The sequence below is a fragment of the Rhinatrema bivittatum genome, chromosome 17, assembly GCF_901001135.1.
Source record: "Rhinatrema bivittatum chromosome 17, aRhiBiv1.1, whole genome shotgun sequence".
Taxonomy (NCBI): Eukaryota; Metazoa; Chordata; class Amphibia; order Gymnophiona; family Rhinatrematidae; genus Rhinatrema; species Rhinatrema bivittatum.
In genome coordinates, this window is record NC_042631.1 from 12,771,992 (window position 1) to 12,795,639 (window position 23,648).

A 23,648-nucleotide genomic window follows, 5' to 3' on the forward strand; every position below is an offset into this window, starting at 1 on the left:
CTGTCCAAGAGGTTCGAAGTGGGTTACATGCTAAAACATTCATGAAAATCAAGACAAAGACAAACTAACATGTACTTTAAAAATGAACATTGCTACAAATAATAATGAATGGGCCATTAGGTGGAAAAAAAGACTCCTCGTGTTCACAAATCCCATTTCGGAGGGAGGGAGAGAGCGAGAGAGAGACTCTGGGGAGGCACACATAGTAGTCAACTTTTTATACTACTGTAGGAGGGGCAACTAGTAACTTGAGGTGAGGTTTTGGTGGTGGTCTAGGGTTTAGGGGCAGTTTTACATGCACTGTCAGAGTTACGAACAGCACAGTACACATCAGTGAAGATGTGACGTGATTTGGAGTGAGAAAAGGGTCACAAAGATGAGGTTTCTACATTGAACTCTCGACCTATTTTGATGCACTCTCTACCTAGCTGCTGTCAAGCCAGGTCGAGAGTACAATGTACAAATCTCATCTTTGTGAACCTTTCCTCACTCCAAATCACGTCACATCTTCCCTGATGTCTACTGTGCTGTTCATACCTCTGTACATGTAAAACTGCCCCCAAAACCTCACCCCAAGTTATTAGTAGCCCCTCTTACAGTGGAATAAATAGTTTACTAATATGAGAGCCTTATAAAGTCTCTTTCTCTCTCTAGCAGCTATTCTAGCAAAATTTATAGCAAAATGATGAATCTAGGTCTAAATTAGCACTGATTTTCAGCACTAAACACCTAAGTTCCTACTTTTGTTTTCCCACCCTAAATCTATCCCCATGGTCACTCACTATTTAGGTTTCTATTGAAAGTCTGTGCTCAGCCATAGTCTGTTTTTCAAAGAGACCAATTTAGGCTCCTAACTCCCAAGTAAGGCACCCAAACCCTTTGAAAATCTGTCTCTATGGAGACAGTGTTCAAACTGTCCACATGGGGTAAAGTCCTTGGGTGCATTTTACCTGCAAGCTGGGCACACTTTTTTTGCTTTGAAACTTGCCAAAGCTAAAAATTCCTCTTCTAATGGGAACAGGAATACAATGATTTATTTCAGGAGTCTTTATAGAAGAAATAAGTACACTTTATTATACTATAAACTTCTTGAGCTCTGTTTCAAAGATTTTTTGATGCATGATTTATTTATTTATTTAAAAGCTTTTATAGACCGGTATTCGTAGGAACATCATATTGGTTTACAAGGAACTTAAACGCAATACATAGAACAGGGTGCATGGTAATTTGGAGGGGGATGTTAACAGAACTTGAATAGAATAGTGTATATACATACTTGATAATAACATTTTGTCAATGGAGCTGAATGCACTAAAATCTATACACCTAAATTAGTGGCTAATTACTAGTTTAGTTTAGAATTAAAAGGAATGCAATTACCTTACCTACATAATTTACCACACGTTTAACCTGATCTTTATTACCTAGAACTGCTTTAACGTGGCCAGGGAGATTGGACTAAGCATGCCCAGATCCCTTGCGAGGCTGAAATAATGCCGGAAAAAATCCAAAAATGCCTGAATGTATGTACAAAGCAGGAATCGTCCAATCCAGGCTTGCAGCAAGTTGGATCACTTTCCAGTCATGCTCATCTCCCAGGTCATTTTTGGATCTTAAACACTCATGAGAGGTCTAGAACAGGTAGATGTGAATCGGTTATTTACTCTTTCAGATAATAGAAAGACTAGGGGCCACTCCATGAAGTTAGCATGTGGCACATTTAAAACTAATAGGAGAAAGTTCTTTTTTACTCAACACACAATTAAACTCTGGAATTTGTTGCCAGAGGATGTGGTTAGTGCAGTTAGTATAGCGGTGTTTAAAAAAGGATTGGATAAGTTCTTGGAGGAGAAGTCCATTACCTGCTATTAATTAAGATAACTTAGAAAATAGCCACTGCTATTACTAGCAACGGTAACATGGAATAGACTTAGTTTTTGGGTTCTTGCCAAGTTCTTATGGCCTGGATTGGCCACTGTTGGAAACAGGATGCTGGGCTTGATGGACCATTGGTCTGACCCAGTATGGCATGTTCTTATGTTCTACCATAGATTGCGGTTTGTAATTTTCGGTAAAGCCCTAAAATACAATGGCAGATAACAACTGTAAAGCTCTGAACAATTTTTACCTATTTCTAATAAGAAGTGCCATGCTGGGTTAGACCAAAGTCCATCAGGCCCAGCATCCTGTTTCCAACAGTGGCAAATCCAGGTTACAAGAACCTGTCAAGTACCCAAAAACTAAGTATATCCCATGCTACTGATGCAATTAATAGCAGTGGCTATTCCCTAAGTAAATTTGATTAATAGCCGTTAATGGACTTCTCCTCCAAGAACTTATACAAACCTTTTTTAAACCCAGCTACACTAACTGCACTAACCACATCCTCTGGCAACAAATTCCAGAGTTCAATTGTGCATTGAGTGGGAGAGAATTTTCTCTGATTAGTTTTAAATGTGCTACTTGCTAAATTCATGGAGTGCCCCCTAGGCCTTCTATTATCCGAAAGAGTAAATAACCGATTCACATCTACCCATTCTAGATCTCTCATGATTTTAAACACCTCTATCATATCCCCTCTCAGCTGTCTCTTCTCCAAGTTGAAGATCCCTAACTTCTTTAGCCTTTCCTTATAGGGGAGCCGTTCCATTTCCTTCATCATTTTGGTCGCCCTTCTCTGTAACTGGTAATCTACTCCAAACTTTTGAGATGAGAGCATCTAAGCCAACCAAATAATTTTCATTAATAAATAAAATGACAAAAAATAATTCTTTATTTTTGATAATGTAATTGTTTACAGAGCTTCACCTATTTGCCTGAAGAGTAAGGGGTTGAGAAATAATTTTTCAGACCTGCTTATCTTCTTAAGAAACCCTAGGCATTTATTGTATTTTATTTGTTTAAGTGTAATGAGAATTGATTTTCTGTTTGTGAGAAATGCATTGTCTAATAATGTAGGATGCTAGGCTTTTATCCTAGCAGCCAGAAGATAATGATTAAAGAGATTATTTTTGTCAAGTAAAGAACAAACAATGAGGATATACAGCCATTTTGGGGGGTTTGGTTCAGATTATTTGATTTTGATCTGCTTTCCAAAAATATTTCATTTTTGGAGGGGTTTAGATTTTTTGGTTATTCATTTTGAAAAATAGTATAGGCTATTTTCCAAAATTTAATGAGCTGAAAATTGTCTGCATGAGCTGATTTTTGGTTTCGATGACCGGAATTGAACCAAAAATTGACTCATTCAGATCAACTTCCCCATTCAAATTATCCAAATACATTTCCCTAACCAACAGACATATTAATATTTCCCAAATGAAAGAGATGCACACTATCAAGGTATTGCCTATTTAATAGTATAATAGATTAAGATTGCATACAAAACAGCCAATGTACTAAGATTAGAACATCTTGCAGTTCTCTCTGCTGAAGGCAAAGTGACCAATAGGTCACAGCTCAATATTGGGATTGATTCTTTTCAATATATTACATAGAGGCATTGCTTAGGAACTTGAGGGAAAATATGCTTGTTTGTAGATGATATAAAAATCTGTAGCAGAGTAGACATGCCATAAGAGATGACAAAAGTGAAAGCGGACATAAAAAACATGGGGAAAAAAAATCTAGCTTCAGTGCTAAAAAGTGTTAAATCATAATTTTGGAATGCAAAAAACTATTAGCTGCATATTGATTAGAAAGACTAGAATTCAAAACTGTCAAACAAGAAAGGGGCCTAAGTGTTATCATCTCATATGATCTCAAGATAGCCAGTCAGTGTAATAAAGCAACTGGAAAAAGTTAACCATATGACTAATTAGCAGTATCAGCAGAAAAGAAAAGCTAATGTTACCCTGGTATGGGGTGATAAGGTCACTTCTCTTACCCCTGGTATTGAGCGAGATACTAGGAGCTTTCGTGCCTGAACAAAGTATAAATAGAAATATCCCAAAGCAGGGAATTGTAAAGAATAACAATAATTTCCCAGGGAAGACATGGACCAGTGGGGCGGTCAGGGTGGCATCCCTGAGTGTAGATTTTTCACCCGAGCTACAGGACAGACAGATTGACAGAAGCCCAGCCTCAGGAGGGGGAAGAACCAGAAGGAGAGTAGCCCAAACCTTGCCCACAGCAGCCAGAGGAAGTTTTGAAAAAGATGGAATTGGAGCTGCAGGAGGGAACATTGATAAGACAAAGATCGATTGAAGTTAGAAAACTGCCTTTTTTCTTATTGTTGTTGGGTTTTTTTTCCTGCATTTTTGCTAAAAGACTGAGAACACAGCTCCCATAACCTGAGCACCTCCCAGTGCTCCTCCTTGGCTCTCAGGAATACCATCAGGAAATTTATTTACTTATTTTTTTTCATCTAAAGCCTGGTGGATGCCTAGAATTCCCTCCCAGAGGAGGTAATAAAGACAAGAACTGCGACCGAATTCAAAACAGCCTGGGATAAAGGAGGAGTCTGAATGTGGGTAACCTGCCCAGAGCAGCAGTTACAGCCCTGAGCATGAAGGCGAAGGGTTACCCTGCATGGAGGGGCAGATACAACCCTGAATAAGAAGGTGAGGGGGGCAGCCTTGCATGGAGCTACAGTTACAGTCAGGAACATCTTGCTGGGCAGATGAGGGCCCGTTTGGTCTTTATCTTCCATTATTTACTATGTCACAGCCCCCGCTATCTCCCGCCAGAGCACAGCCTCACACACTAGCACCTGACAACAACCAGAAATCAAAGAGATAGTAAGTGAAAAAGAGAGTGCAGGAGCTGTGAATGGAAAATATATCTGTACATTGTACAATATATCTAAAAATCCAATCAGGTCCCTCCTGAATGATTAGCCATTCCAATAATCCTATTAAAAAGACGCAATGCCATAGAAAACTGGAAGAATTTATTGCATTAATAATTTTCAGTTTACTAAACTTCAGCTTCTTCTATCCCTTTCATTTCCTTTTTACTTTTCCCTCGATAAGAATCGATGGCTCAGTTGATGGACTGTGTGCCAGGAAGTGCTCATCGTGCAGTTCTTCACTCGGACACTGGTTATTATCTAAGCATGTGCTGCACTCTCCAGAAACATGGGAGGACGGTGTTTTTTTATAACGAGTGCACGATTCACGAGTGCCAGGTTACGTTCACTGTCTGAAAATTGCCCTCTCCCTCTGGCCAAAAGTGCACGCATTATCTCCCATTTAAATTTAACCCACCCGAAAAGCAGCTGCAATGTCTGAGGGTACTTTTTGCCTGTGGACGGTTTTAGAAGGGAAAGTCTGCATGAGAATTGGATACAAGGTCCCATGGGTACAATGCACGCCCAGATTTGCACCTAGGCGGGAAGATTGAAAAATTGTCTCCCCCATTGCCCCCCGCCCCCAGAAAGCAATTCTGAATTCTCGTGGGTGAATTGGTGCCATGGGGGTCGTTTAGTGCGTGTGCTTCAAAATAAAATCCCCTCGTGTACGTTACTGCGCATGCTCTAACGCCGTTCCCCAGCGCTGCCCCTTTCCTGACATAGTGGGGAAATTTTGAAGGGATTTTTTTTCCCCACAGGGAAACACAAGTTCACCCATGGAAATCCCTTTGAAAACTTCCCCTTTTGGGGGTACTCAAACAGCTCGCCTAGCGTGCCTCCCCCCCCCTTCCCCAGAACGCCTCCACTCGGAACCCGGGAAAACGACGCGGGAAACCGGGCTGCGTGCACTGAACCTTTCTAGAACAATGGCTCTTAACGTGATCCTGCTTATGTCTACAGCAAAAATTATCTTCATAACAGAACTCATTTTGTCAAACATCTAAACTTTTGAAAGAAGAACGGATTAAAAGTTAGCATTAAGCCGTGCGTTTCTGGATTCCTACTTTTTTCCTCGTGCTTCTACGGGCCTCCAGGGCAATCTGAACCGGGGCTGGTGCCATGCTCATTCACTCGCAACCAGCCAGAAATATTTTTTATCTTTTTTTTTTAATATTCTGTCCCCACCTCCTATACCTCGTCTCTGGAATACTTGTAATGCAGGCCATTGGGTAATATCCAGGTGCTGGTTCTGTCAGCCCATGGAGAGATTACAATTCCTGCTTCATCCTGCTGCAGCCCCGGCAGCAGGAAACCACGTACACCGCAGGCGTTGGTGCAGGGGTCTTTCATAGTTGGAACTTCGGCTTATTATGTGCATCAGTGGCTCATTAAGTATTTAGAAGGTGGTGCGCGGCAGGCAAGGACACACCGCACAAGCTTGCAAATATTGTTCTTGATTGACCTTTGATCAGTGGGACATGAGCTGACGTCCCCTGAAGTAATTACTCGGGTAACCTGCATTCATAAATAGAAGGTCCTGAGCTCTAATTCCCAGTCAGGCAGGACCCTAAACTGTATCTTTATGCTGAACTGAAATAAATTTAAATCAACTGGCGTGGCGCTGCAAGGCAGTGATGTCTTTCATTGTGTTAACGGGTGCATCACAAGATCTGGTTTTTAAAAAGCCTCAGAATAAAAATAAAAACTACAGCCCTACTCAGCCATTGCTGGGAGATGTACAGCGAGAGCGTGCATGCTTCTTTTCTGTCAGCATGGTCTCTTGCCGCACAGCTCAAAAGCTGTTTTATAAATAGAACAGGACGTTTCTGTGAGGATTTCAGGTTTGATAACAGAAGCAGGCTAAGGAATATGAGTGCTGTGAAAGTGGTAGAATTAGAGATCTTGGTAGATAAGATACATGGACATGAAGAGTCTTTTTGAAAACCGTTTCTGTGGCTAAATTTATGTACCAGAATGCATAAAATTTCACAGAGAAGTTGCAACTTTCCACATGCACATTTTCTACTGGTACTTGTATGCGAGTAAGCTCAGTCGAAAACTTATGTTGGGAAGTTTACTAATGAGAACTTTGCAGGAAAACATGACGAGCACTCATTGAGATCTATTTTATCTTTTAAGTAAAATTCACCCTGTAAAGGTTTCAATTTAAAATTTAAATAAGGGGAGGGGTTTAAAAAATGTAGGGCCTGATAACGCTACGGACGATTAATGTTTTACACATTATCGACAGCAGTACCACCAGAAATAACTACACCTGTCCCATTGGCGGTACGAGGGCGAAAGCGTGCAGTGCGCCTGCAACCGTGGCGGGCAAAAATGTACGACTGTGATGCGGCCGCCTGCTCAATATCTCCCCCACCCCTTTTTTTCCGTGGCTCATCATTCCACTGTATTTATAGCAGAATGATGAATCCAGGGGATGGTTAATTAACTGCTTTACATGAACACCCATTGCAGCAGCTCCTTAACTTTGGCTTTGCATAAAATTTCACAAAAGTAAACTTGTGCATGTAAGTTGCACATGCAAAGCCAAAAACCTTCATAAAGCCCACTTCACATGTAAATAGGAGAAATCTATGCCACTCAGCCCATATTAGATGCCCAAGTGGCCATTTTTACATGCAAAGCAGACTTTGAAAACATCAGCAAACTTTAGTACATCAGCCTCTTAGGTTTAAAAAATTGTTTCCAGAATTATTGCTAGCAAAGCATCTTCTCATAATTGTATCTTTCCTAATTTCAAAGTTTTATTTAATTTTTCTCGTACTTATGTGCACATTTTGCATCTATTATGCAGACTCTGGGATTCTGCAGAAGTCATGCACAGTTACAAATCTCCACAAAACAGATTTGCTGGGGTCTGACTACCTCCAGATATTCAGCCAGTTATGCAGCTCAAGAATCTTACTGAAAGAGGCAGGGATTGCATATCTAGGGCATTGAGGTGGTTTGAGGGAGATCATCCTGGTAATATTCTTGACACAAAGCCTTCCATTTAACTGAGAAATGGTATCCCTAAAGTACAGGTTATAACGGTTCTGTAGTATAACTTATTACCATGTCAAGTTTATTTCGATAATATTCCAGAAGTGCCCTTAGGGAACTGCAAGACAGCAGGTGATCAGCACTGCAGTCGGCTGTCTCTGGTCGCAGCTGCTGATGCAGCAAATGACATCCTAAGCAATCTGACCCTGAATATCACTGTCCCTTGAATGAGCTTCAACCAACTTCCTTTCCATCTCCAAAGAGATGAGGGTTCATTCAACAACCATTGGTCACTTAAAAATGTTATTTCTCACTCTCTTTTTTTTTTTTTTTCTTCCAGTGCGAAGCAAACCCCGTGACTTCACATGGCCTCTTTTTCAAGGACGGGAAAAAACGTGTAGATTATATCCTGGTGTATAAGAAGTCAAGCGCGCAGATAGAAAAACGAAGCACCTTTGAGAAGAACCTCAGGGCGGAAGGTTTAATGCTGGAAAGAGAGGTATGTGCGTAGAAACAACGTGCAATGCGATGGAACAACACGCAAAAAAAATTACCAGTGAATCGCCTGCTGTGCGAGTACCTGAAATGTGACAAAAGAAAATGACATATCGGGCCAGGTGCAGGAAGCATCTTTTCTTATAGACACAAACACAGAAACATTAAATATAAAGGCAGACAAAACATACATCCCATCCAAACTGCCCATCCACATCTCCTGCTAAGTTTTATAGTCTGCTCCTCTCCCTCAGAGATTCTCTGTTCGTCTCATGAATTCTGACCTCGTCTCCATCGCCTCCTAGAACGGCTGTTCCATGCATCCACCTCCCCTTCTGTAAATATTTCCTGACATTACCCCATGACCCTCTTGTTCCAGAGCCTTCCTTACAATTTATCTTTTTACAAAAAGAGTTTCATTGAATTAAGGAAACGTTGTATTGAACAGTTGCTTAGCTGCGTGGTCCAATCGTACCCGAGGCTTCTCAGATTTCATGCCGGCCTATGGATTTTCCTGCCATAAGTTTATTCCTTCCTTGTAACCAAATCTGACCAGAAGTGAGTTCAAGAGATGTCATTTCACTTCATAATTAACATAATGTTAGGGTTTTTTTTTCATTGTAACACGATAAATTTTTATTTATGGACCTAAGGATCTGGACGAACAAATAAAAATTATTCAGATGAAAATTTAAACTCACGTTTTCCTTTTCAACTTTGAAATTTTGGCATTTCTGGAAATTGGTAAAGCTTTAGTTTCATAAATGTTGGTACCATATGTAAAACAAAACAAAAAAAACAAACTTGGCTGATTTTACGTGGCCTGGAATTTCACAGAGAGAATATGGCAGCAAATAAAGATGCAATGTATTTTCAGCTATTTAATTTGTGTCCATTTTGTTGGTATTTCTTTGCTTTTGTTTCATTTTTATTCTTGCGTTTCTTTTTAGCGTGTGCTATTTTTCAATAGTGTACACTGAAAACTGTGTGCCCATTCCCACCGCTCCCCCCATCTGCTTCATACCTCATCCCTGGTTCCAAATGGGACAGGAGCAATCCACAGGCCTGCCCCACTGGTGCCAGATTTCAAAATGGTGCCAACCATGAGACCAGCATCATTTTGCAGTAGACATATAGTTCAGTATAGGGCCAGCTTCATAGCTGGCTGGCATCAAATTGAAATACAGCCCTGGAGGGGGGGGGGGGCGGTGGGGGGAGTAACTAGGGATTGCTCCGGACTCATTTGGACCCACAGATGGGGTAAGGCTTGGGCTGGGGGTCCAGGATCGTGCCTGGGAGGGCATCTAAATGTTAGCAACATGTTTCTGTTTTGTGTTGGGGTTTTTTTTCCACTGAGAGGGGGTGAAAACGGAGATTTCTTTGAGGTTTCCTGTTTTGTTTCAAACAAAAGCACATCCCGGTGCTAATCCCGTGCGGAAAGTAAATATCCTGAAAGTGAATGTGAGGGAATGATCATGGGGAGAGCAGAAGTGTGACATGCAATCACAGGAGAGAGAGGTCATCCTAAAATGATAACCAAATTACAGTCCCATCACAAAATAAATCCCTCGTGGTTCCACCTGGCAAAGGCGAGCACGAGCTCTTTCAGAATGTCATCCAGGGCAACGTTATTAGGGTCAGATGTAATTAATTACTTCTCTATTCATTTAGAGAGATAGGATTATTCATTCAGCAGCTGAGATCTCTGGGGAATCCCGCAGGCAGCTCCGTTTAAAAGCTTGAGCCAGAACACACATTAAAGATCAAAGATACTCACCTTGAACGAGTGGCACTAAAATACAGCACTGGAAATGAGCCTGCAGTCCCACCGGGACATGTGAGGAGAAGTCAAAACTGCCCTTCCCATCCCATAATGGCAGGAGAATAATCTGGACTGCAAATGCTGGAACTGAACGGGAAATAAATCGAGCATAACATCTCGATGTATAATTTATGGATCCTTCTAAATCACCTATGTCACTTTGACGTAAAAAAGCAGATCATTTTTGGACTTCTCATTGATGGACAGCATCATTAAAAAATAAATAAATAAATAAATAAAAGCTTTTCTCTTTGGTCTCTTCATCCTCTGTTCCTCCTCAATTTCTGCTGCTCTGCATTTCCAGTCGGCGTGCCTAGGAGGCACGGGCACACCTCGCCTGTCTGCCTCGTTGACTACTCGGGGCTGTTGCAGTGGTCATGATCAGAGTCCCTCTCTCACCAGCACTGTGCACACTGGGGCCCGTTGAGTCTGGCTATGCCGGGGACAAAGGTCAGGGGGATCTGAACCCATATTCCTAGCTCTACAGTGCCACAGGCTGAACTACAGGATCATCTAAAAAAAAAAAAAAAAAACCCCAAACAATTATTTTCAGTGGAAAATGTATCATTGCAGAAAGTGGGTTTTGAAAACCCCAGTTACTAGCTTTGCAGATTAAGGAAAGAAATTCCCATTTACGATTTGTGGCCAAAAAAACTCGCCAGTTCTGCTTCCTACTTGGAGTTAGTGCGCAGATGTTTTAATCTGCCACTGAAGAACATCTCCCTAATTGTTTGCACCTTCAAAGTAATGTTAGTACATGTGCGACTAAATTCTGTATGTGATCTATGCATTACTGAAAAACCTGAATTCTAACACTTACATCTCTCTACCCTACTGCAGCCAGCAATTACAAACTCCGATATAATGTTTGTCAAAGTCCACTGTCCATGGGAGACTTTGTGCAAATATGCGGAAAGAATGAACATCAGAATGCCATTTAGGTAAGTAGGCATTTGCTGCTTTCTTTAATTTTCAGGTAATGTTGGCATTGTAGGTTTGGTAACAATAGGCACTGACAGATCTGGGGCTTTCAATGCTCTAGTCCTGAGGCAGGAGTCACAAAATGTAAAATGAGAATTACTTCATCGCCCTGAGAAAAGCAGTTTCAGACTGTATAACACACTCGGAGGGGGTCTTATTGTAATCATAAGATGAAATCCCCTTAGGAGAGTCCCTTACAGTACAGAGCTTAAAAACTAGTCAACCTTCAGATTATACTGTTTCCAAGTTCTACTATATGATGACAAGATATGTGGATCATGAAAATTGGATGTGTACCTCAAGGTTTGTTTTTAGTTAACTGCATTACTTTAAAAAAAAAAAAAGGGAGACAAGAGACATGCATGCCTTGATCAACTCAATCATTTGCAACCCATTACAGTATTGACTTCGCCGCCCTTTACATCAAAGTGAGGGAAAATTAATACGAGACATTTTTTTAGGTTCCTCATTTACTAAACTTCTTTTTCCTGTGGTCTCGGCATGAGAGAAAAGCCTTAGCTAATCAGGCCCTTTGGCGAGAGATTCTCTGACCTTGGAAAGGGGTTGGCCAAAAAGAGCCACCTGCCATGGGCAGCAGAGCGGGAGAAGAGGCACCAGCAGGAGAGATACCCTCTCACTCATGCTCCACAGAATCTCTTTAAAATGGCGCCAGCCAGCCTTAAGACTGGTGCCAAAGTGAGGTGAAAATGGTGCCAGTCTCGGGGCCGGCTGGCATCATTTTCTTATACAGCTGTATTTGTGTCTGGCTACACAAGAAAATGTCACTGGTTTGGATTCAGTAGGGATGTGCCATTTGTTTGAAATAAATGCACATCCCTTGAAAATGTGTGTGTATGTGTGTCAGTGTCAGTCACTTAAGATAGCCATACTGAATATGCATGAGATGCATTTGCATGCACTAAATGTGCATCTCATGCATATTCAGTGTGGACAGCCTGAAAACCCAACTGGGTTGCAGCACTTAAGGACTAGAGTTGCTTACCTCTGATTTAGTTTTAAAAAGTTGACCTTGAGATGTAAAAGGTTAGCATTTATCCACAAAGCCATTATTGTGGGTAAATGATGATTTACCTTGGTAAATCGACTGTCTAAAGTTGCCCTCCCTCAATCTGCCTAAAAGTTCACTTTTGCTGCATTTCTGGAGCTCTCTTTTGGGCATGAGTGGAACATAATGTAGTTTAAAATCTTCATGCATTATTTTTCATGAGAAATCTATCTGGAGAAAGAGAAGCTGCAAAAATCTGTGACAGAATGACAGAAATGTCATTTGGTTTCATGGTCAGTTTTTTGTACTGAATTAAATTATGGCTACTTTGCCCAGCCTGATGGCTTACTCGGACACTGGCACACGAGAAGCCCGGCTTTCATTCCAAAATTCGGCTTCTCCTTCTCCCACTGGTTGCAACTGGTGACAATGTGAAGGATGGGATCTCAGCCCTCTCACAACAGTGACACCTAGTGGTCAGACTCGGGATGCATGTGTACCAGGATCCAGGTCAAAGGCTGTTTCTGCAATGATTGGGTTAGATAGAGGAAAGGGTAGATAGTGTATGTGTGTGTGAGAGAGGGGCAGGGAGAGAGGAAGCCCAGATAATTGCAAATAAATGATCTTGGTGGCTGGCTTCTGTAAAGGCCAGTACCAGTTAGGTTGGTTGATCAGGAAGAACCTGACAGTCCGGAAAATAAATTTATGAATGTATTACTTTTCTTTCCTTATTCTAAAATAGTCTACCCCCAAAATATTGTCAATTGATGATTAATGCATCTAAAACCTCCATTATGAAAACATCATACTAAAAGCAGTAACGTAATACATTCATGTTTTCTGCAATCTTTGGTAGGAAATGACTGCAATTGAATGACTTTCATCTTGATTATAGATAAGTAGATGGCTGGGGGATGGAGGAGATTCAGCTATAAATAAAAATAAAATATGAGACTTGCTGGGAAATTGTACTAAATGCTACAGCTTTACAATATAATGCCCAGAGGCAAAAATTCACCTAGGCATGCAAGTTGAATATTAATAATTTGTTTAAACCTGTGTTCTTCATTGTAAGGTCCAGGAGCCAGTGGCAGCTCCCATCAACCTCAAGTGTGGCTATCTGATATTCTTCCACCAGTACACAGTCCCCCCACCACCTTCTGTAGGAAATATTTGGAGGATATCTTATATTTGATTAACATAATTTAATCTGGTAACCTTATGATTCAAATTCATTAGTTTTAGGGAGCAGATACAGACACTTTTTATGAGACAGTCAATTCATTTATTAACAGAATAAGGTAAAAACAAGGTTTAATGTGGTAGAATTATTTCATTTGTTTGTTTTTACTTTTACAATGCAAGCACTGTCATGTAAGATAATCATAACATATAAGCATTATCTAAACTCAGCTTTGCACTTAAGAATTACACAATTTCCAAACTTATGGGCCGCACTGCTAACCATCGATTGGATGCGAGTTTTCGATGCGCTAGCGTTACCCCTTATTCAGTAAGGGGCCGAAAACGCGCGTCCAACCCCCCCAAACCTAATAGGGCCATCAACATGCAAATGCATGTTGATGGCCCTATTAGGTATTCCCGCGCGATTCAGAAAGTAAAATGTGCAGCCAAGCCGCACATTTTACTTTCAGAAATTAGCGCCTACCCAAAGGTAGGCGCTAATTTCTTCAAGCACCAGGAAAGTTTTTACTGCTTTTCTGTGCATCCTCTGACTTAATATCATGGCGATATTAAGTTGGAGGACCCAAAAGTTACCAAAAGTAAAAAAATTAAAATTAAAAAAAATTAAAAAAAATTGAAGTCAGCTCACGGATCGAAAACTGGTCGCTCAATTTTGCCGGCGTCTGGTTTCCGAACCCATGGCTGTCAGCGGGCTCGAGAACCGACGCCGGCAAAATTGAGCGTCGGCTGTCAAACCCGCTGATAGCCGCCACTCCAGTCCAAAAGGAGGCGCTAGGGATGTGCTAGTATCCCTAGCGCCTCCTTTTACCTGTTTTTACCACCAGGCCTAATTTGCATAGCGAATTATGCGCACAGGAGCATGGCCTGTGCGCTCGCCGGAATTTACTGTATCGGCCCGTAAATTAGCTCAACTGAAAGGTAATTAAGCCAGTGTTCTCACCTTCCAAGGTACTGCACAAGTCCAGAAATCTGCCTCAATACTAAGCATAAATCCAATTAATCCCTTTTGGTGGATGATCGATAAAACTCAAAAAGTTCTCATAGACATCTCTGTGAAATATGACAGCAGAAAAAGGGTAATTTTATTAGCTTGCCAAAGTCTTTCAAGGGGTGTTGCCAAGAACAACTGCCTCTTTGTTATAGAGCAGGCTATACGGAGTACCTGAAACTCAATTTACCTTGCAGGTATACTGCAGCAATTTAAGTTCTGTTAACAAAGCTCTCTTGGTAGAGCTTGGAGAATCTGTGGAAAAAGGCACAGGGGGAAAAGCCCATAGCAAAGGTTCTTGTAGATAATGTCCCCAAGATAACAGCAGATGTCAAAATCCATCTGGGTAACAATCTCTTTTGAATATTCAGTTCCATAAGGGTTAAACGTTGATCCAGATTGGATATTGCTACCTCCTATAGTCATAGGATTGGTGGGAAGCAAATGATGTCATCTAGGTCATGATTCATAGGAATATTCTTATATGCTCATTAGTCATTAGAACAATATCTTATTTATTTATTTATTTAAAACATTTTATATACCGACTTTCACAGACAAAGTCTGACCAAGACGGTTCACAACTTCAAAATATAAAAAAAACTGAAGAAGATAATTAAACAAAAAACTACATAATAAAAACAAAATCAATAAATAAAATAAAGTAAAAAGATGGAAAAAAATACAATGTATAATTATAATCCCTAATTCTTTAACATAAACTAATGTTAAAATTTATAACTAAAAACGAGCAAAGCCAGGAAAGGTTAAGAAACCAGAGACCAGTGTTATCACATGGTTAGCAAAAACAAGCTATTAAGCTCTATGTATGTATAATATACATCCACTATTATTATGAAGATCTTTGAGGAAAGATATTCATTTCCTCAATTTCTGCATCCATTTCATAGCTGGTCTCAAGCTGGATCCCAAGTTTTACCAAGAACATGCTCTCAATTCTGGTCCAGTGTTGATCCTCTCATTTGGGAGGTGATGACAACTCTCTGACATGAAGAAATAAATATAGTCTTTTCTCCTCTGTGTGAAAAACAGTCTCATATAAAGTGGCCAAAAATCACTTGCTGCAAACTCCATGTCTGCAGTCTGTTGCATATTCTGTTTAGGGTTACTGGCATTTACCCTACACTTCTCCAGAGGCTTGCTGCCAATGCCACCTCTGGAACAGCTGTTCTGTTTTCTTCTTGCATTGAATAGTTCTCGAGTTTGAGCCATGCACTGACTGAAATCCTGTGTTGTGAGAACAGCGCTGGAATTTGGGCACTCAGACTCATGTGCCAGACAGATCAGCTGTTCCAGGAGTGGTGCCAGCCACATGCCTCTGAAGGGGAGGGGAGACTAACAAACCTTGGAGGGGATGTGAGAGGTGGTGGTGACAGGAGGGTGGAGGTTGACTAGTGAGCGAGGTTGGTTGGGTAGAGACTTGTTGGGATTAGGGTTGCCAACTGACTCCAGATTTTCAGGACAGGTTGATCCAGATCTGGTTTTACCCCAATGGTTGCTGGGACTTATTCTGATTTCCGTATTGCATTCCCTAATAAAAGCAAGACTATAAATACCTGCATGCAGTGGAATAAAACCAGGACTGGATCAACCTGTCTTGAAAATATGGAGCCAGTTTGTAACCCTAGTTGAGATGAGGTTGAGTGAGAGTGTATATTGGGGAAGACGTAAAGGAAGAAGTATGTGGGGGAAGGAACTGGGAGAAAAGAGAGTGGGAGATTGTTTGCAAACTGTGTTTTAGTTACACGAGTTGCTCTGATTATACTTAAGCAGCCAGTTTGACTGCATTATCTGAAGGGACTTCTACTTGCCAGCCGCTTTCTCTGCCAGCTCTCACAGTGAAGATTTTTTTGCCAAAGTGGCCCCGCTTGAAAAATAATGATCACCGGTTTAAGCTATGGTTAATAAAGCAGCTGTGGCTTTGTTTAAGCAAAATATTTGTGTTTCTACAGTGGAAAGGCTCCAATTAGTATGGGTTTATTAGATCGCATTTCACCATGCACGAACTTACATGCCAAGGTTTCCATTTTCCTTCTTAGTGGAAATTCTTGCATCTAAAGTTGTCTTCCATAATGACAGTTTTGGGCATGTCTTCCTTCACCTCCTAAATGTCCTTTAGTGAATATTGTAGAATGGAAATAATTTGAAAAACATCATGTAGCATGTTGTACCTAAGAAGTTTACCATAGTATAGATGTTGTAAGCAAGCATTACTAAGATTATATAACTAGAATATCTACCAACTACATGCAAAATAGCTTCCTTAAATACATCCTGTGATACAGTCCAGAAAATGGATCTGTATACAACTGTAAGATAAGGGGAAGCTTAAGCTTGTTTGATTATTGTAATAAACAAAAATTCAGTTGTTTGCAACTTTAATTAATTAAATGCTAATCTGGAGAAAGTAAAGAGATCACAATGGATTCTGGTTTTCAGGATGCTCAAAATATGGTCCTCTTGAGTCTGGTCTTAGGGATATTTATTTATTTATTTATTTATTTAACGCTTTTTTATACCGACCTTCATAGTAAAAAACCATATCGGATCGGTTTACATAAAACAAGGGTATAACTGAAGCAATAAATAAAAGTAATTAACAAGAGAAGTGAATAAGGTAAAGTTACATTTAACAAGGAGTAAAAAACTTGGGAAGCTTAAGAGCTGGAAGAAAGTTAAAGGCAAAAGGTAATTAAAGAAGCATAATACAAAAATGAATTTGGATTAGAGCAAAAGATGCTTTAATCAGTGAGTGCCAGAGTATCCACAATGAATATTCATGACATATATGTTTGCATATATTTGGTTTGTGAACTGGGTTAATATGCATATTTTGAGCATCCTAAAAACCAGAATCCATTGTGACCTCTTTACTTTCTCCAGATTAGCATTTAATTAATTAAAATTGCAAATAACTGAATTTTTGTTTGTTACAATAATCAAACAAGCTTAAGCTTCCCCTTATCTTACAGGTGTATACAGATCCATTTTCTGGACTGTATCACAGGATGTATTTCGAATGAAGTGCATGTTTTGTACTTACAAATAGCTACTTGTGCCATGCAAAGAGGATATGAGAAAATTCTGTGCTTGGATAAAACTTCCTCATTTTGGACTGTTGAATAACTTTCTTCTTTCTGAAAATCTGGTGAATTATATCCTGAGCATTCAAGAAGACAAGAGAAACATTGTAGCAGGGGTGGCCAGCTCCCGTCCTCGAGAGCCGCAAACAGACCAGATTTTCAGGATATCCACAATAAATATGCAAGAGATAAATTTGCATACAATGGAGTCAGTGCCTGCAAAGCTATCTTATACATATTCATTGTGGATATCCCAAAAACCAGGCCTGTTTGTGGGTCTTGAGGACCAGAGTTGGTCACCCTTGCATTGAAGCTCTCATTTCAAAGATCTGTAAAACTTGGCTTGGTGTTTGTCAGTTGAAATCCTCTGTAAGTTCTGAGTCTTTAGGTCATCAATGAATTATTTGAATTTAAAATGGACTTATAATAGTCCTCCAAAGTGTGTTCTGTAAAAATAATGTGCTAATTTTATGTTGGGTGCCTCAAATGATGATCATGTTTCTTCCCTTAACTCTTCGTAGTTGACTTCTACTATTTTTTCAGGAAAAAATGTTATTACACTGACTGGAGGAGCAAAACAATGGGCAGGTTGGTGGGTGATGCATAGTTTCTTATCTTGCCAGATAACCCATCCTGCAAAACACAAAAATACAAACAGCAGTTGTAAATTTATTCTCTGCCTAACACAAAAGTTACAGCTGTACTTTGGTCTAGAAGTGCATTACAAATGCGCAGAGAGATTCCAGCAGTATTTAATGGATTTCATGAATTCACCGTCTTCTGGGCAAACTGGATGAGCCAATTGGTCTTTATTCGTCATCATCCATGTTGTTATATTGCTAATTGTATATCTAGCAGTCATGCTAAGAGTTAGATCTCTTCATGTCCAACTCTTCAAATACCCTTTAAAGGCAACAATGTCTCCCAATCATTTTAGTGGACTATGAACATCAACAGTGCTTTTCTTCCACTGATTGTTATTTTAAAGTTAAGGCAAGTATTAGAAACAAAATTAGTAAGGAAACTGTGGTCCAATAACTAGCCTACAACACATCAAATATTACGTAGATTCTTGTAAATCAGCCCATTCGTAAAATAAATGTACGTATGTTCTCTAAGGGGGTAATTTTCAAAGTTTTATGCAAGGGTTGAGCACATAAAAATTGGCATATATACGCATAGAAAGTTTATCAGCCTGTTAAGCATCTTTTCAGAAGGGTGAGAGTAAGCACGTACTTCTGCAGCCCTGTTGGAGAGTGCACACAAGACAAAGAGGTCATTTCGAGGACGTTCTAGGATGGGGTTTAGAAGTGCCACACTTTTTTTTAATGTATTTTATAAAGGGAGTACACGTATAGCTCAACAAACATGTGGCACGTGCTTTTCTCTGAGGACAAGCAGGACGGCAGGCCTGGCAAATGGAGCGAAGTGATCAGATGAAGTCCAGCATCGAAAATGTGAGGACTGCAATCCTGCTGTCCTTGGAGAACAGCTGTTACAGGTAAGCAACTCTCCTTTTCATCTGTTAGTCAAGTCGTGGATATTAAATCCGACTGATTTTTTTTGTCTGCAGTTTTGTGGGGGGGTGTGGGAGAACTGGTGTAGCTCTGTGACCTGGTGCTTGGAAGTACATGCACAGGTTACATATTTTCAAAACCTAGATAAGCGCATATATAGCCAACTTTATAAAATTCCCGGCCCTGCATATAAGCAGAGGGTTATTATATGCACATTACAATTATTTAAAGCATAAAAATATATGTGTGTACTTTTATAAAATGGGTGAATAAATTATGTGAATCCCTGCATGAAAACCTGTGTATGTACTTTTGGGGCAGTGATATGCAGCTCCAGCTTTACGGTTTATAAAATGCAAGTGTAACTTTAGGTGTAGCTACGTATGCGTGTATGTGCTGAGTTCTGCATACTCTTGACAATTACCCTCTCAGTGTGATATTATACCAGTACTTCAGCGTTGGGTTAATAATTCATTTCATCTAGAAATTGATTATAAAGATCTAATTTTTTAAAAAGAGGACCTAATTTTAATATGTCTAATTTGAATCGCTGCCAAATTGTAACTATTTTAAATTGGAATAATTTGAAAAATATAAATTCACAACTGCTGGTTTCCTCTAGCCAGTTCTGCTTATGCTTGCTTCCTGTCGGTAGCTGGTAGAACGCAACAGTATTATATTTTAATTTGCATTGAATTATTCTAATTATTACAGCTGAGCTTTATCAACAGACATCAAGCTATTCCTACAACCATCTGAGTTTTGCTGAGGTCTTTTGAGAATATGCAAATCTTGAATATTAAAATTAGACAGGATATCAGTTTATTTTCCTCATAAAACAGGTTTTCTGAAGCATACGGATTCTTAGAAGAATATATCTATTTTTGCTAACTATCCTGCCTTGGTAAAAGTGAGAACAATCCAGGCAAGTTTGAAACTTATATGATAACATGCAAGGAGAGTGAAGGATGGCAAAAGAGGAGATTTCCTTTCCAGCAAAGGTGATAAAGATGATCCGACTTCATCGACGATCAGAGACTCCTGATCCCTTCCCTCTTCCAATGACTGCCAGTTCTCCTGCCGAAGGCAATGGCATCCTCTCAGTCTAAACTCAACAGTGACCAATCACACCGCAAACAAAATAAATAGAATTTATTGTTTGTGAAGGGTGAAAAGTCACTAAGAGACTGGTTTATTACATTATGCTAAAAATGGCCGCTATAATATGTATTATTAGCACACCTTAATGGCCAGTTTTATTGTGGCTCAAATTACAGTGACTGGGGCCTGTTTACTAAAGTGCATTACAACATGATAAACTGGTGGCTTGCTTTAGTAAATCAGCCCTTAATTTTTGTATTTCAAATCTTCCTGCCACTTTAAAATCTAAAATTGAATAAAATATTTTTAAATACAGTAAATAAGCACAGTTCTAAAATAGCAAATTGTTGTCCTTTCCAAATATATTTGTGCCATTGGCAGACATCCTAAAGTAGAATATATACACGTTTTAATGTTCACCAATTAAAAAATATAATTTGCTGATATATGACAGATTATGAGAAATAAACTCTACAGTCATTAAAGGGTAGATTTTAAAAGATGCGCCGATTTTATAACATGCGCATGCTGGCACGCGCATGTTATAAAATCTGGTGGCCACACGCACATGTGTGCCAGATTTTTACAATCCACGCGTGGAGGGGGGTGAATTTTTGCAAATGACGTGCGACAACGCAATCAGCCCAATTAAGTAGTAGACTGGGAGGGAACTTCCCTAACCCCCTGCCTAACCTTCCTCCTACTTCTCCTCTCTTCCCTGACCCCTATAACAACTAAAAGTAGGTTTGGGGTTTTTTTGTTTCGTAACTTACCTGCTCCTTCAAAGCAAAAGTAAGTTACGCGCGCCGACTGATTGCTGGCGCGTGCTTCCCCAGGACAGCGGCTAACGGTCACTGTCCCAGCCGGCCTCCGTCCAGCCCCGCCCCTCCCCACCCAGGCCACACCCCCTGCCCGCCCCTTTTTCAGGGCCCAGCACTTGTGCTCTTGTCGGTGTTTACATGCGTAACTGGGCCCTTTAGGAAATGCACGCAGTGGGGCGGATTTTAAGAGTTACTCGCATAATATACACGCGTAACCCTTTTAAACCCGCTCCTGCGCGTCACCAGGCCTATTTTGCATAGGCCTGGTGACGCGCGCAAGAACCAGGACGTGCGTATGTCCCGGGGCTTGAAAAAAGGGGTGGGGAGTGGGCGGGGTGGGACCGAGGTCTCCGGCACAGCGGCTGTGCCAGGGGATCGCGTTCCGGAGCGCGCAATCTACGCCTGCCCAGAGGCAGGCGTAAATAAATAAATAAAGGTGGGGGGGGACTTAGGTAGAGCTGGGGGGTGGGTTAGGTAGGGGAAGGGAGAGGGGGCAGAAGGAAAGTTTTCTCTGCGAGGCCGCTCCGATTTCAGAGCGGCCTCGGAGGGAACGGGGAAAGCCATCGGGACTCCCCTAGGGCTCGGCACGCGCAAGGTGCACACGTGTGCACCCCCTTGCGTGCACTGACCCCTAATTTTATAAAAAGTTGCGCGCACAAATCTACGCCCGCGCGTAGGTGCGAAAATCTGACCCAGTGCGTGCAAGACCTAGCCACGCACATAAACACCAAAATTTACTCGCGCAGGCTTTTAAAATGCAGGCTGAAATGTTCTCCAAACAGCTAATCATCCATTCAAAACATGAATTGAGCAAGCTCTTGTGTTTTTGTTTTTGTTTGTTTTTTTGTAAGGAAAGATGAGTATTCTTGCTATGAGAACCTGGCATTGAAAGTAAATAATTTGTTTAAAAGTCATTAGAAGACAGAGTGTGAAGCCAGGATTTTCAGAAGCAGTGTTCTTGCATACAGATTAATGGCAATTACATTGAATTAAAAAAAAAAAAAAAGTAGAGGTAGCTTTCTAAAGCTCTTGCTTCTGCAACCAGTAGATTGCTTCTTGACACAACAGCTTTATGATCATATCCTTAAATATTTTTTTCTTGTATTCTCAACTTCAAAACAGAATGTGTTTCTTTCTAGAAAAATAACAAATCTGTTCTGTAGGTTGGGAAACCATCAGTTCACACACGCGCAGCATATGTTCTTACAGTTAACACACGTAAGGTTTTCTAGTGCAGTTGAGTAGATTAGATCAAGACGTCCTTCCCTGGTCATAGTTTGGCAGATGTTCGGAATCTGAAAGCTACCTTTGGCCACCATGCAGGGAATCTGGATAGTATTTGTAATGGATCACCGATGCTTACCAATTATTCTGCTGTTCACCAGAAACTCTGCCATCTTCCCTGGTAGCGTATGGCGAAACCAGCCATAGGGCAGCATATGTTGTTTCATAAATGGAGCAGGTTTCTGCACTCTGAAAAAAGGATAGAGTAATCCAGATCCAGTTTGTGGAATATAAGTGAAAGCCTTAACATGTTTTATTTGAATCTTGTCCATCCATTGTGTTGGATTTTATTAACTAATTCATTTAGTTGATAATGACATTTAATGAGCCCTATTCAAGCTATATAATTTCTAGCGCGTATTTCATTTTTCAAACAAACTAAAAATCGTCCACTTTCCCTTTCCCCTGAAAAACCCTAAAAAATTAAATCAGTGGATGAGGCAAAATAACGAATACATGTCACCAGTAACACATCAGGGTATAAGCCGAGAGCAGGAAGCACCACCTTCAGTTCAGACCAGTGGTGTTAAAGGTAGAGCTGGTCAATACTCTACCTAGTTGTCCATCAGCAGCATTTGTTAGATTGTGATCACAGATCATGATACTTGAAAAACCAAGAAAATCAGGGGTTAAATGACTCTGTCTCTGACAGAATTAGGGGCTATATCATTTCATCATTATTCTTTTCACTGGGTTCTGATTGTAACAATAGGCCATCGCCATCCAATAAATCCTGCCTGCGGGTGATACCTGGATCATGGGGGATTCTGCAGTCACATTCGTAGATTGTGATTCTTTTGACCCATCTCTAGCTATAAGTTTAATAAGATCCTTTAAAATATATATATATATAACATAATCCACAGTCACAAACAAGAAAGGGGAAGAATTTAGAAGCCTGGTGTAATTTTTTTTTTTCAGTCCTTCTAAAGAAAACTTAATTAAAACTTGCCTCAAGTTTGATATCCAGCATGGATCACAACGTACATTTAAAAAATATATGTGTTGAATAAACGTACTGACACATTGCATAGGAGTCTGTGCCATGACTCGGTTTCCTGTGTCCTAACTTGATCTCACTCTTGTTAAAACTCAGCGAGTTGAATTTTCAAAAGGTTTTTCCCATAGGCCAGGCCTTCCCAAAACCTGTCCTGGTAACCCCAGGGCCTGTCCTGAAAAGCCGACTGACTATGGAGTCACCAGGAAGGAAGTGTGAAGCCCTGCTAGAAGCACAAATTGATGGAAGCCCCTAGATAACACAGTCGGTCCCAATGACTCTAGTTCGTGAGTCACACTAAGGAGGCAATTTTCAAACTAAGTTACACGCGGAAACGTAACAGACTGTCGGAGCAGTTTTCAGAAGCCATTTACATGCGTAAAGTGCCCTTGATTAAATCCTATGGACAATTCAGTGGCAGATATTGTAGCAATTTTTAAAAGCCCTTTACACAGGTACAGTGCATTTGCATCTATAAAACCCACTTTTTCAAAATTACCCCTAAGGGAAACATTTATATAGTGGAGG

At 40.4% G+C, this 23,648-nt stretch overlaps 1 protein-coding gene across 2 annotated transcripts in view; it reads left to right on the forward strand.

The window, feature by feature from the left end:
* ANO3 (anoctamin 3) overlaps positions 1 to 23,648 on the forward strand; it is a 206,927-nt gene that overhangs the window by 118,458 nt on the left and 64,821 nt on the right. For both annotated transcript variants that reach the window (XM_029582392.1, XM_029582393.1), the window contains exons 4-5: positions 8,139 to 8,297; positions 10,956 to 11,056. In XM_029582392.1, the coding sequence (XP_029438252.1) occupies positions 8,139 to 8,297; positions 10,956 to 11,056 (260 nt within the window). The remainder of the gene's footprint in view (positions 1 to 8,138; positions 8,298 to 10,955; positions 11,057 to 23,648) is intronic.